Source organism: Sardina pilchardus, chromosome 14, assembly GCF_963854185.1.
Source record: "Sardina pilchardus chromosome 14, fSarPil1.1, whole genome shotgun sequence".
Classification (NCBI taxonomy): Eukaryota; Metazoa; Chordata; class Actinopteri; order Clupeiformes; family Clupeidae; genus Sardina; species Sardina pilchardus.
In genome coordinates this window covers 15,586,496-15,601,218 of record NC_085007.1, presented here as the reverse complement: position 1 = coordinate 15,601,218, position 14,723 = coordinate 15,586,496, and the positions used below count along the sequence as shown (strand labels likewise).

General features: G+C 44.1%; 1 protein-coding gene across 6 annotated transcripts in view; it reads left to right on the top strand.

Annotated features, from left to right (window-relative positions):
- Positions 1-14,220, top strand: part of pisd (phosphatidylserine decarboxylase) — a 32,199-nt gene extending 17,979 nt beyond the window's left edge. For 5 of the 6 annotated variants that reach the window (XM_062554972.1, XM_062554975.1, XM_062554969.1 and 2 more), the window contains 6 exons: positions 140-305; positions 4,788-5,024; positions 6,241-6,379; positions 6,937-7,086; positions 8,145-8,305; positions 11,891-14,220. In XM_062554972.1, the coding sequence (XP_062410956.1) occupies positions 140-305; positions 4,788-5,024; positions 6,241-6,379; positions 6,937-7,086; positions 8,145-8,305; positions 11,891-12,115 (1,078 nt within the window). In that variant the 3' untranslated portion in view covers positions 12,116-14,220. The remainder of the gene's footprint in view (positions 1-139; positions 306-4,787; positions 5,025-6,240; positions 6,380-6,936; positions 7,087-8,144; positions 8,306-11,890) is intronic. The other variant, XM_062554971.1, reaches the window with a different exon arrangement.
- Positions 14,221-14,723: the final 503 nt, after the last annotated feature.

Genomic DNA, 14,723 nt, shown 5'->3' with positions numbered 1-14,723 from the left:
GTGTGTGTGTGTGTGTGTGTGTGTGTGTGTGTGTGTGTGTTCGTGGGTGTTCCTGTGTGTGCATATGTGTTTGGGAGCCCTTCCGTGGCACCGGGCCGCCTGGGCTGACGGTCCCTCTTGTGCCCATGTTGCTGCGCAGGTTGCAGTTCCCCCAGTTGGCCTTACGGCGGCGCCTGGGCCAGCTGAGCTGCATGTCCCGGCCCACCGCCCGCCTGCGCTCATGGCCGCTCTCCTTCCTCTACTACATCCTGCCCTTCGCCGCGCTCAAGCCCCTGGCCAAGGTGGGCTGGCGCCCTACCAGCAGGGTAAGTGTCTCCGGGCAACGAACCCTCAGTCCTGGGGGGGCACAACCCGCTGTGGTTGGGCCCCCCCCCCCACCGCCTCCCCTCCCCCCGTGGGCACACATCAAGTGTGTGTTTGTGTGTGTGTGTGTGTGTGTGTGTGTGTTTGTGTGTGATTTGGTGAGCAGCATCTCAGCATCCAGAGGTACCCCCATAGCTAAACACATGTTAGGAAGCCCTTTCATAACGAAGTGCAATGCAGATCATACGTGTTGATGTTGATGTTTAAGTGAATGTTGGTGCAGCTTTTTGTTGTTTTGACTGCGCTTGACTGGCTTTGAAATGACATTGAAACATCCCTCAGCTTTGATTCAGGAGGGTATCAACATCAGTGTTTGAGGATCACGGTTGGGATTGCAGACTTGTTTTCATACATCATGCACAGAAGCCCCACACACTTACAGTAAAAAGCCACACAGTGGATAAATCAATTGATGTGTTTTCATTTAATTTACATTAAGAATGACTTAGTGGGGAGGCTTAATGTGTCATAATCTAAAGATTTAATGCCCATCCAGACTGCTAAAAATAACTATAATGACAGCTGTAATGATGTGAGCATTCACACTGACCAATGGCAAGGAAAGCCGTCAGTCACGTTTCAAAGCGATGCCTTTAAAATAGGATGGGTTCTGATTGGCTGATGGGTTTATAGCGTTCACACAATCACTCTGAAAGTGATGACAAACAATGTTGTTCATCACGTCGTCATGTAGTCGTGCAGTACAGTGTGGTCATATCTGCACTCTTGAAACAAATGTGTTGTCCCTATCTGGACACAGACGTGTTAAAAAACAACGCAAGTTGTGTAATTTTCAATGCATATTGTGTAACAACTGAATAAAGGAACAACATAAATGATGTTCTCCTATCTGGACACAGAGATGTGTAAAAGAGGTTGTAAAAAAAACAATGAAAGTTTTTCCGAGCTAAAGTGAAAGCGTCGTTATTGTTGTAATTATCGTTAGGGCTTCATGTACTGTAGAAATGCAGGACACTGCGCGCACTGAGAGCATCTTGGCGTCTTGAGGAATCCCACTTTGACCCCTGTAAACCTCTCGCTGGTGGTGCCATACGGATGACCCATCTGCCCTCTCCTCTCCAAGTCGTCCTCCCGCTTTGGGGCGTCGTGTGAGCGGGCAGTATGGCGGGACGTGTTTGTGCAATGTTGTGCAGCGGGCGACGCGGACCGGCGGGCACAGATGGCGGCTCTCGCCTCGCGCCCACCGCGCCACAGAGCCCTGAGCTCAGCCCCTTGCCCATGCCGGGCAGGGTTGGCGCCTCGCTGAAAAGGGCCCCTTTGTTTCCACGGACACAAACACACTACTGTGGAATGCTTTTGTTTGCGGCCTCGTTCCGGAGTTCAGGACAGAGAGAAAAAGAGAGGGAGGGAGGGAGAGGGAGAGAGAGAGAGAGAGGGAGAGAGAGAGAGGCCGGTGCGGTACCGTACAGTGGCATTTCAACAAATGCCGCTTCCTCTCCGGATTGTTAACCTCCTTTCTTCTCTGACAGAACTGTGGAAGGGGCTGGGGGTTGGGGGTATGGCAAGGGGGTGATTGGACGTCGGCATTCGGCGCCCGGGTGCTTAACGGCTGTACCTCCATGGTCTACACCACCCCCCCCCACCCCCCACCCCCCCACTTCGCTTGATATGCATCTCGTCGCCTCCATCAGTAGCAGCTCCCATGATCCCCTTGTTTTCCAGTCCAGCCAGCTGTGGAATGCCCTGACTTGGCACTCTCCGTCTGTGCCCTGAATGCTAATGCCCAGAGCCTCATTGTTAGGTTACGTAACACCTCTGAATAACTAAAGTTTAGGCGATTTCTCAATATCGACAGCGGCCGCCTCCCGATGATGTCCATTTTGTTTCTCGCATTGCCAATAGGTTACCATGATCATCATACTACTACCACGATGATTCTGGAAAGACAGCAGGTCTTGTCGTTTTTCCATGTCAGTGTTTGTTCAGTTGACCGCTCGCGGTATGTTGTTTGGTTACACTACCAGACCGCTACAACCCTCCCCGGGTGCCAGGGATAACTTCTGTCACCCGCGTTGTGTCATTTGCAGCGGGGCAACAATGTACAGCTGTTATGAAGTGCCAGTTCAGAGAAGTGTTAATCTGGCGATAATCCCTTCAGCGCTTCAGCATGAGATTGGCGTCCAGTTATCTCTCTTATCGAGCTCGAACGCCCCCACTCTCTCCTCCATTCCTTTCTGTTTCTCTCTCTTTCTCTTTCTCTTTCTCTTTCTCGCTTCCTCGCTCTCTTTCTCTGTTGTGTTCCAGCTATATATAGCTACTGCTGGATGTTTTCGCCTCAGAACATCTTCTGAGGAAACACAGAGTTACACCACTCCTTTTGGGTGATAACTCATTCCTTTGAAAGGACCCCAAAAATAGGAGAGGAGTGCATTAAAAGTCCCAACTAAACAGATATTTATAGGCTTTTGGACACAGAACTAGCCTAATCGTCTGGAGCACGTGAGATGTTCCTTCGGACCGAACAGGAAGGGCAGAAAATTGGATGTGGGCAGTCGGAGGGCCGCAAAAACCCTGACAAGCCTAAGCCCTCTGAGAAGAGTTCCTCTGTCAGCTGGTGCCGAAGCCTGATTAATCCACTTTGACTAAACACACACAGCCGTGTTAATGCTATCAGCAAGATGCGACGGATATTAAGCAATACTGTATGCAGTATTAGGGGATGGCGGGGCTAATGCAGGACCCCATCTCATGCACTTAGGTGGAGTGGTTATTGGCAAGAGTACCCCAAGGGTGGAGTTACAGTACCTCCACATTTGTAAACGTTTTTCAACAAGCTTTAATAAAGGGCTGAGATCCTAATTCGATTACATTTTTTTTTTTTTTGGTCAAATTCAGCAGATTGTTAATCGAGCTGTCTGTTTAGTGTGTTCTCTCAAAATGAAACAATCTGGTACACAGATTTGTTTTGGCTCTGGGAAGCAAGCCTGGACCAAACCACACACGTACTCCAGCCAATCGGCATGCCTCTGGAGCATGTCGAAGAGAGTAATTTCATTGGCTGTTGAGCTCAAGTATCAGCAAACTTGAATGGCCAGAATTGTGATCTGCCTGTTTGAGGAGTTGAGAATGATCACTTGAAATTCTAATGAAGTACTGTATTATTATAATGAAGTGCTTCCATTAAAAGCCTACGTGCAAAATTTGCCTTGCAGTTCGCAGGCACATGTTCGCTCCTTATTGTGAACCTGTGTGAAGCCCCACCAGTGGTCCTGACAGACACACGCTGTTGTATCACAGATACTAGCCCGCCCGCAAACTGGAGCACCAGATGGTTTTCATATTGGGCGCGCTGTACAGTACAGGTGGCAGATGGTCTATCACTTCATATTACCCGGCAGCATCAGAGTGCACCTGAGAGTGTGCTATTGGTCTGTGATTGGACAAAAGAAATGGCCTACGAAAAAACAAAATGGAGCCCCTGCTTGTGGTGCTTGTGTGGTTTCAAATAAGGACAGAATTTTCTTTCTGCTCAGTCAAAATATAACCCCCAGGTTAGCAATAAAGGATACAATTAAAGAAAATACAATAAAAAAAGATATTCTCTCTCAATCATCACAGTCTGTGTCTGGAATTGTGGAACCACATGGGTGTTACAACTATGCTGATGCAATCAGGAAAATATTTTTGAAAATTAAGCAAGAGCTGTTCAGCCCTTACAGCTTGATTTAGCTCCTATTGAATAGAATAAGTTTGCTTTGCATTGCATACAAATACAAACAGTTTAAAAATATTCAATTTCACACTGACATTTAATTATAGTAGCTAGACGCATTTATTAAATGGCCTATTTTTGAAAAACAGTTGGCTGCAAAACTCAAATAGTGGGCTGACCGATGCCAACAAATGTTGAATAATATGATGGATTGTAATGTTATGCTTGTTTGTGCTTGTTTCTAAAACAAAACTGATGCTGGGTATAGGAGCAAGGACAAAGCATTCATTATACTGTAGCTATTGACTCTTAATACTCGCAATTGTGTATGAGGTTTTCTGAAGCCATTCTGCAACACTCTTTGGTAAAGGAAAATGTATTTTTTCACAAAAGGGTTTTAAAATAATTAAAGGTTCAGTTAGCCACAGAATACTTATTATGGTTCTTTTGAGTTCTCCAGAGCTGTGCTGTTATCAACATTCACTTGTCTAAAGAACAAGACATTTTCACCAGGGTTCTATTAGGAATCTTCTCAGAATAGACACTCACTCCATGAAATTATAGATCTATGTTTTTAACATTTTCCATTTTTGGTGTTACCTTATAGTCCTCATAATACTTATACAAGGGAGGTGTTGGAACTTTGGATTCTTGTACGGAGACACTGCCTTCCACAACACATTGAAGATTCTTTGCTCCTTGTACATCTTTTTCTTAAATGACCGTGTGCGTTTCCTCTGTTGTACTGTAGGTCGCCCTTTACAAGACCATCCCCACGCGGCTCTTGTCCAGGGCCTGGGGTCGGCTGAACCAGGTAGACCTGCCCACCTGGCTCCGGAAGCCCATCTACAACCTCTACATCTGGACGTTTGGGGTCAACATGAAGGAAGCGGCCGTGGAGGACCTGCACCAGTACCGCAACCTGGGCGAGTTCTTCCGACGCAAGCTCAAGCCACAGGCGCGGCCGGTGTGCGACTCCCACTGTGTGGTGAGTGAGTGAGTGTGTGTGTGTGTGTGTGATAGAGAGAGTATGAGTGTGAGAGAGACATTGGCCCTCATTTAGCAACCGAGCGTAGAAACCAGCGTATATCTGAGTGCAGAAACCATCTTACGACGAGGCTCACGTGTGATTCATCAAACTTTCGTATCACTCCAATTCTAGCGTAAGAATAAACGTGTGTTGATAAATGTGGCGGCTGGAAACAAGCGTAATTTAAATATCACGCCCCTATATATGCTCGTTTTAATGGCCTCGCCCCTAGAATTTACGACATGAAGGTGCATTATACGTCCAAAAGAGATCATTAGTGATCTCGAGCCACATAGACGTCCAGCTGAACCAGGTTAATTTTGACAGCTAGAAGCTGTCATCAAGGAAGGCGGGAAACTAGAGCAATTTAAGCGCAATAGGCTTTATTTTCGCAGAGAGAACGCTTCTTACTATGAATACATTCATTACAAAACCATACGACACTGAAATTTGCCCTTTGAAAATAATTGAAAATATATAATTCATAAATGTTGCGTTTGCCAAAGAGAAAGTATAATCATCTCCTATGGCTATTCTAAGCCATCAAATGTGTCAATATGCTACATTACAGCAAATAGGCTGCGCATGTACAGGAAAGGTGTTATGTCCAAGATAGTCCATAAATTCAACTCATCAACTTTGTAATCCACCTGCGATTTACTGCTGCACAGTGCTATGCCGCCTGAAAAACTTGCGTACGCGAGACTAGACGTGAGATTTGAGCGTATAGCACCGATCACGTTCACATTGATAAATGCCATACTTTGCGTGGAAACAAGCATACGCCTGTTTTACGCCTGTTTTTGGTCGTATGCACGTTTCACAAATGAGGGCCACTGTGTTTGAGATCTGGGACTGTGTAAGGATTGAGAAGAAGGGAATAGCTCTGAGAATCAAATCCTTACTAATGTTCCTAATTTGTATTGCCAATGTTGTGAACAAAGGATGATTTTATGTTCTAAGTCTAAAAATAAGAGCCATTCCTATTAGAGCTCTCGAGTGACGTACCATGTACTGTATGTGGATTTTCGGGGAACAAAAAGTTGTGTGTTTCTAGCTTGTGCAGATTATTGTGTTTGGAATGAAGATCTCTCCAGCGTCACACAAAATGTTCCCATCCCTGTGAGTCATGGAGGTTTGACTGAATGGTTGTATGTTTGGCATCTGTCCCCAGATCAGCCCAGCCGATGGGAAGATCCTGCACTTTGGGCGTGTGAAGAACTGTGAGGTGGAGCAGGTGAAAGGGGTCACATACTCTCTAGAGACATTCCTTGGGCCCCAGACGTTCGCTGAGAGCATAGCTCTGAACAGAAGTGAGTACCGCTCTCTCTCCCTCTCTTTCTCTCTCTTTATCCTTCTCTCTCATCCTTTCATTCTCTCATTTACTCTTCTACCCATTTACCCTTCTGCTCTCCCAGTCTGTCTCTCTCTCTCTCTCTCTCTTTCTCTCTCTCCATCTATCTCTCTCTTCTCCCCCTGCTTCACATCTTCTTATCTCACTTTTTTCCTTTCCTTCTCGGCCTCTTCTTTTCCTTTCTTATCTGGCCAGTTGTGGTGGGTGGTCTTCAAGAATGTCCTCTTGAAGGATCACTTGGCTTTAAAGTTGGCCTAAAAAACTTGTAAAGAGATTAAGAGATCATCTTCGTACAACAAGCTATGATTAGGCCATTGAGCCAGAACAGTCCGGATTGTTCCACGCCCCTCAGATATACTTGTTCCTCCTTTGTTCCATTTCTTCCTTTCAATCCTCCGCCTAAATGTATTCATCTCTGACAGAAAAGAGATTTTGACATCAATTTGGCTCACCTGGTTAAATAAAGTATAGATAGATAACAGAAATGGAAATCTCCATGTGTACTTCTCTCCACAGATGAAGACGATCCATCGTCTTTTCAGGACCTCCTGGTGACAAAGGAGGGCAATGCACTCTTCCACTGTGTGGTGTACCTGGCTCCCGGGGACTACCACTGCTTCCACTCACCAACAGACTGGAGGGTGGCCCACAGAAGACACTTCCCTGGTGAGGATCTCCCTTGTCGTTCTTCTGTTGTTCATACCAGAACCCTCTGTAAAAAGGCCTTCGTCTCTATTATGTCAACAGAAAAAATAGTAATTTTGCACCTAGATCCGACGTTGAGGTTTTTATTTAGGAAGTTTGACAGTTATCATACCAAATATCATACCATATAATGGGTTATCGTACCAAAACCAGAAGTACTGTATATAGGATTATAAATATCCAAAACTGATTCGCCACTTTGAGTGGTAGCAGTTTGTGAACATTTCAGTATTACCCCTAAGACTATGGAGAGGAGAAAGTCAGTGAGCTACAAGGCTGGACAGGTTGTCCTATATTAATGTTTTCATGTTGACCAAATGTTCAAATTCTGGCGCCACTAATGTTTGGTTTCCCTAGGTGGTACCATAAACTGTTAGTCATTTTAGTCACCTCCTCCCTTCCCAGAGGAGGGGGGGACAATTGTCATCAACACTTTCACACCTAGTAGTTGATTAGTTCACGCCAAGGGCTGTTCACACCAAGAATGAAAAGCTATAACGATAACTGAAAGTGACCCCGACAGTTGTTGTTTTTTTGTGTGGACTTTGTCATTCCTATTAGCTAGAGCGATACTTTTTTGCCGTTATTGTTCTTGGTGTGAATGGCCCTTTAGATGAACCTAGGTACTGCTGGTGTGAAGCCAGCAGACCTTCAATAACATATTCTTCCAGTTCCAGTTTTGGACACCATGTGCTGGATACCATGCTTGGTTTTTCTGTGTTTAAATGAAGAGTTCTTTTCCAAAACGCTATATCCACCATTTTAATCAATTTTCATAAATCATTTTTTTTTTATTTTGTTTTTCAAGTAATCTCAGTGAAACTGTATTGGGTTATGTTTAGTTGCATTTTTATTGATATTACCTGAAATACACAATTAAATAACATGATTTTTTAATATTTTCATAAATGGATTTAAAGCGTTTTGGATTTTTAATATGTTTAATATTTAATATTTAATATTTTTAATATGTGCTGGCTCCATTGGTGATCTGGTGTGTGTGCTTGTGTGCCCGGTAGGGTCCCTGATGTCTGTAAACCCCGGCGTGGCCCGCTGGATCAAGGAACTCTTCTGCCACAACGAGCGGGTGGTGCTCAGCGGGGAGTGGGCTCACGGCTTCTTCTCCCTCACCGCCGTGGGCGCCACCAACGTCGGGTCCATCCGGATCTACTTCGACAAGGTCAGTAGTGCCCGCGTTAGAACCGGTCTCGGCTTGAAATAGGCGACCTTCATAGCAGCACAGACCAGCTGATCGCTGTTGCTGGTAGGTCTGTGGGAATGGGTCAGGTGCCATTAGATAGATAGATAGATAGATAGTTAGATAGATAGATAGATACTTTATTGATCCCCAAGGGGAAATTCAAGATGGCTGCAGCTTCGGTGTCAGGGTGGTGAAAGAAATTGGATGAGAAACTCCTTGTCGGTGTATCAGGAAATAGATTTCTGTCGGTGCATCAGGAAACAGAATTTTTGCTTTTGTTTACTGCAGCCAGTCAGCAGGTAGCATGTTACTCTACAAATAGCAGCAATGTTTTGGGCAGTCTTTGGTTGGCTGTTTGGTACATGTTGGTCGACAAGTCTTCTCCATTGCATGTAGGTAGTCTTTAGATAAGGTGAAGGAACAGTGAGGTGCTTTCATGTATTTTGGCCATGTATTTGGAGATGCCATGCCTTATAAGGTTGTCTCGTCTTACATTTTTTTGTGGGGTTTCAGGTTCACATTACTGAACCGCATAGTTTATTGCCATGGCAGCTAATAGTTTGGCCTTCAAATATCCATCAGAATGAATTATTGAGTGAATTTGAGGATGGGATGAAATAAATGAGTCGCTTACAGGCACATAATAGAACTGCAGAAAAGCGGTGTAATATTTCTTGAAGATATAACATGGACCAGACTAGAGTGTCTGAAGTCTGATAATATTATTGTCTAACCAAATTATATTGTCTCTCCATCCATTCCCATCTTGTGCAAACAAGCACTGGGGCCATTTTGTTTCTCAAACAGGGTAGGGCAATAAAGGGGCTTGACAGTCACAATAGAGGTGTTGAAACATGTTGGTCTCGGCTCAGCTGTTCTTGCCATCAGTGGTTGCTCAATAATTGATGGTGGAGTTTGTGATACTGGCAGAGGTCAATTGTTTTGAAACTCAACAGCTAAACAGACACAAATCCCTTCTGTCAGTATTGTCCCTAGTCCAGAGTATTTCCCCCAGCAGTCCTGGCTGGCCAGAGCACTTTTAAAAATGCTTCCGAGTTATTTTGAGACTGACAGACAAGTTCAGTTACCAATCAGTACTCAGGTTAATAGTGTGCAGTAAGTTAATTGGTGTTCAGGAAGTAGTAGTCACTGTTTGTCAGTCCTTCTTGAACTACCACAAGGGAACGATAGAGATATTAATGTGTATCTACTGTATGCATCTCAATTTAGGTCTGGGATGTTTTTATGTATTTGTTGACATTTGTCAGAGCCAAAAGAAGTAAACAAATCCACCCAATGGCCAAAAATGGAGAAAGGGTCATTTATTACAGCAGCTTTTTGGAAGATAAAATATATTAAAAATATATTATATATGATAATGCTTAATAAATGTTAAGAGAGTTCAAGGAATCCTTATAATTGACAACAGACTACTTACAGTCATATAAACCGCATTGTGTATAAGCCGCAGTATATACCATATTACCACCCTATTAACTGCCCCCCTGTATTAACCTCATAGCAGAAGAAATTTTGCAAAATCAATGTATAAGCCGCGGCTAATAGTCGGGAAATTACGGTACTGTACACGCCATTTCATATGCATTGCTTGAATTTATGGACTTTCGAAAAAATTATATGTGGCATCTCCAGTGATCATATACTGTATATTATACCTATCCATTCTTTATGCTCATCAAGCTACTTTATCTTTCTGTTCCTGTTTTGGATGTGACTGATTGGATCTGTCAGATACACTTTTAGCACTGCACTTATTAGCCGTCCAAGTTATTTTGAGACTGACAGACAAGTTCAGTTACCAATCAGTAATCAGGTCAATAGTGTGCAGGAAGTTAATTGGTGTTCAGGAAGTAGTAGTCACTGTTTGTCCATCCTTCTTGAACTACCACAAAGGAACGATAGAGATATTGATGTGTATCTACTGTATGCATCTCAATTTAGGTTTGGGATGTTTTTATGTATTTGTTGACATTTGTCAAAGCCAAAACAAATCCACCCAATGGCCAAAAATGGAGGAAGGGTCATTTATTACAGCAGCTTTTTGGAAAACAAAATCTATTATATATAATAATACTTAATAAATGTTAAGAAAGTTGAAGGAATCCTTATAATTGAAAACAGACTACTTACAGTCATTTCCCGCATATAAGCAGCATTGTGTATAAGCCGCCGTGTATAAGCAAAACAGTGTTTTATGCAAGATAAAAGAAACAATACCATATTACCACCATATTAACTGCCCCCCTGTATTAACCTCATAGCAGACGAAATTGAGCAAAATCAATGTATAAGCCGTGGCTAATAGTCGTGAAATGACGGTACTGTACACGCCATTTCATATGCATTGCTTAAATTTATGGACTTTCGAAAAAATTATATGTGGCATCTCCAGTGATCATATATATCCATTCTTTATGCTTATCAAGCTACTTTATCTTTCTCTTCCTGTTTTGGATGTGACTGATTGGGTCTGTCAGATACACTTTTAGCACTCCACTTATTAGCCTTACAAGTAACAATAGTGCTTTCACTCTAGTTCCTGAGGAACTGTGTCAGGGGTTTTCACCTCACACTTCCTGGGTGAGGTAACGTGGCTCCATTGACACAACGCTGATCCAAAAGCCTGACTGACCTGCGCCAACCCACCTTCTTACCGCACACAACATTATCATCGGCCCGGCCGGGGTTAATAAGATCTCGACAGCCGAGCGAGCATCCGCCGTGTTAAGCTTACGCCAGTCAAGCGAGCCGAATCCCTCTAGTCTCTCCACCAAGAGCAACAGGGATGTTGCACTTGTCTTTTAGTCTTGTAGCATTTTAGCTCTCCTTGTTCTAATGCAATTTTAATACCGTTTGTAAACTTTATGTAATACATGTTGGATACGAGAGAGCGTTGTACGAGCACAGAAGTTGAACTACTGACCTTGTTTTCACCGCAGACTGTTTAATCTATCGAGTTGAGTCAGGCCCTGGTCCCGATCGTTATGTGAAGATGTAGGTCATTAGGTGACATGGTGCGGCAGGGTTAATTGCCGGGCATCACCTTCTCTTTGTTTACGTGTGCCTGACTGACCGAGCCACCGTCGCTGCTGCCAGCACATGTCTCACCTATTTGTTCATACTTAAAGGATAGACAAGTCCATGACCTCGTTCAGTGAGGTGTGGTGGCATGGATGGCCTTAGGGGTGTTGTGCCTTTCGGTGTTTTTTCCTCAAATCCCCCTCGTCCCAGCGTGTTAAGGTCTAAGAGTGGATAGAGGTTTTAGTGAATCACAGAAACAGCCGCAAAAGCACTGTTTGGCACTCAGTAGACTGGGATTGCCGTAATTCTCCTTTACGATAACATTTGTCTTCAAGAGTGCACTTAACTGATTTGATATCGAATGTTCCGTTGGAGCCACGGTAAAGTCTGAGCATTAGTTTCCATGGGGATAAACACATTCTAAGCTCACCACCATCTCTCTCGGTCTCTGTCTCTTTCTCTCTCTTTCTCTTTCTCTCTCTCTCTCTCTCTCTCTCTCTCTCTCTCTCTCTCTCGGTGCAGGAGCTGCGCACTAACCTCCCCCGCTACAGCAAAGGCTCCTTCAACGATTTCAGCTACGTGTCCAACAACAACCAGGAGGGCATCAGCATGCGCAAGGGCGAGCACCTGGGCGAGTTCAACCTGGGCTCCACTATCGTCCTCCTGTTCGAGGCGCCAAAAGACTTCACCTTTAACCTGAAGGCAGGCCAGAAGATCCGCTACGGAGAGCCCCTGGGGACAATGTGAGGCCTGCTGTACGTTCCGGGGCACCGCGTCGAGTCCGCAGGGGACTGCCTGAGGAATATGGATCGGGACACTGGAAATGTGTGTGTGTGTGTGAGCAGATGAGAGAAGAGGGCAAAGTGATGTGTCAAACAAAAAACAAAGTCTAACAGGACACTGAGATTAACACAAATTTGCACAGAGAGGTGTTTTGAATTACACTTTAACTACACATGCCGTTCACAGATGCTGACACACACACACACACACACACACACACACACACACTTACACACTCACACATTCACACAGATACATACACACACACACACACACACACACTCAAGCCACCATGGTTGCATTATAACCACTGGAACTCCCCATCCATTTCTGGAGGTTTTCTGTAATCTGCTGAAAGCTTTTTTTGTTGTTGTTGTTTGTGAATTACATGTTTAAAGGAAGAGGAAAGACCATCAAGGTGTTTTGGCTGTCTGGTTAACATACAAATGCCATCCAGCTGTTTGGTTAACCTATTTTTCTATTTTCTTTTTTCCACCCATATTGCCTTTTTGTCTGGGGAGGAAGGGTTATCTATCTTATGTGTTGAAGGATGATTGTCTGAGTTTATCAGACGAAATGATGAAAGCAAAAAAAAAAAAAAAAGAATAGACCTCTTCACAGTTACTTGCATGTGAGTAGGGCTCTAGCACTAACACTCTAACACACATACAAGTTACGTGGTAGAAAACCGATTGGTGGAATGTACCATGCCGAGACAACCAGCCTTGTTTCATTCTGTTCTTACCATCTGTTTTTCCGTTCCCCTTCCTCCCTCGCTCCCGTGTTCTGCCCATCACCCTTTCACCCTCCCTCCGTCCACAACACGGAGAGACCAGCTAGCGGACCCATAGGAAATCAGCCTCCTTTTTTTCCCCCTCCTCTTCATGTTGTTGGCCTCCATTTTTTTTATTATTTACTTTCCCAGACCGCAGTTCTCTGCGTCAACTGAGAAGACCATTAAAACCAACCTCCGTGTTTTAGCAACCACCACTGCCAAATGTATTCGATCTCTAGCAATAGACGTGCAGGACTCTTTTGTTTTGTTTCTGTTATCCAAAACACATATGTGAAATAGGCCTGTAAAACATGAAACATTTATACATGAACAGTTTACACGTGTAGGCCTATATGGGTGAAGGTGTAGCTCTGTGGATGGTACTAAGCAGAACTAGTTGCAAACGATGGCTCTGAAATGGATGGGAAAAGATTGGATGTATCGGCAATTTTTGCAACAATCTAGACATATGACAAAGTTGACGCGACAAAAATACCAAAAGTATGGTTTGGTGCGAAGGAAAAGAAATTGATGTAAAACGTGGTTTACATTATTTATCACTATGAATGATTGAGAGATTTAAAAGAATCTATTTTTCCAGAACCATATGACGTTTTTGGGAATGGCTTATCTGCATAATGATTGTTCACCTAGATTGAGGGCTTCAATGTTCAAAAGGCTTATCTTTTACCTGTCATATTTCACTGGTTCTCTTTTTTTGTGTGTGGTGCCAAAAAATGCCAGGGATTTTTTTTTTTGTTCTTCTTTTCTTACTGTTTGTTGGTTTGTTTGTTTGTTTGTTACTTACTGTTCTTTTCTGTTTTGAACACATTGGAGCTCACTTTTGTAGTAACGACTTCACCCACAGCGGTGGCAGTGCGAGGGGGGCAGGCCGAGCGGAAGGGAACAGACTCCCGTCTGTCTCGGACATTATCGTTAGTAGACCTCCTGACTGACCCAGGCCCTCGCTGATCTCAGTGGGTCGGTAGCGGCCCAGGGGGGGACGGCGGGTGGTGAGGTGGGGGGGCGCGGTGGTATTGAGGAATGTGATTGGGCGGAATGCAGAGTTCCGAACGCTATGTTCTATAGAAGTGTCGCAAACCAAACGCCGGGCCCTATAAGCTCTGGGTCCAGCCTGCGGCACGCAACTGTTTTTATATGTAAATTGTAAGATACTTGAATCATTTGACTCATTTAACACTGCTTAGATTTTAACGGCAAAGTAGTGCTAAATGCAAGAAATGTCATTAATAATAATTTTTTTGCGTATTCTTAATAAAAACGTTGTTCACAAGCTGTCTGTTTGTCCATGTATGGCGTGTGTGTATGTATGTGTGCATGCATGTACTTCTTCTTATGTGTATGTTTTAGCTTTTCCTTTAAGATGTGTGTTTGTGTGTGTGTGTGTGTGTGAGAGAGAGAGAGAGAGAGAGAACCAGAGAGATTGAGTGGGTCTGTATAGTCATAAGAAAAGCTCCATCAGAGCACAAACATCACCCCGGCTCTCCCTGCTGGCAGTGGAAATTCACAGGCAACAACACGCACTTACTGCAATTTCCTCATCTGGAAGAAGAGGGGAAATGATGATGCCCTGACAACCAACCATCCAGATGACATCATTTTATTCAAGACTGACATTGTATGTGAGCAAACAACTGACCCCAGAATCGACATGCATAACAAGGAATTTGGGTCAAATTGTTATTAATGTAAGAGCTTTGGTATTACCAATAGCAAGGCCAGGACGGGAGGATAGGCCGCCTGGACAGACCAGTGTTGGTACCACATTCGCCCTCT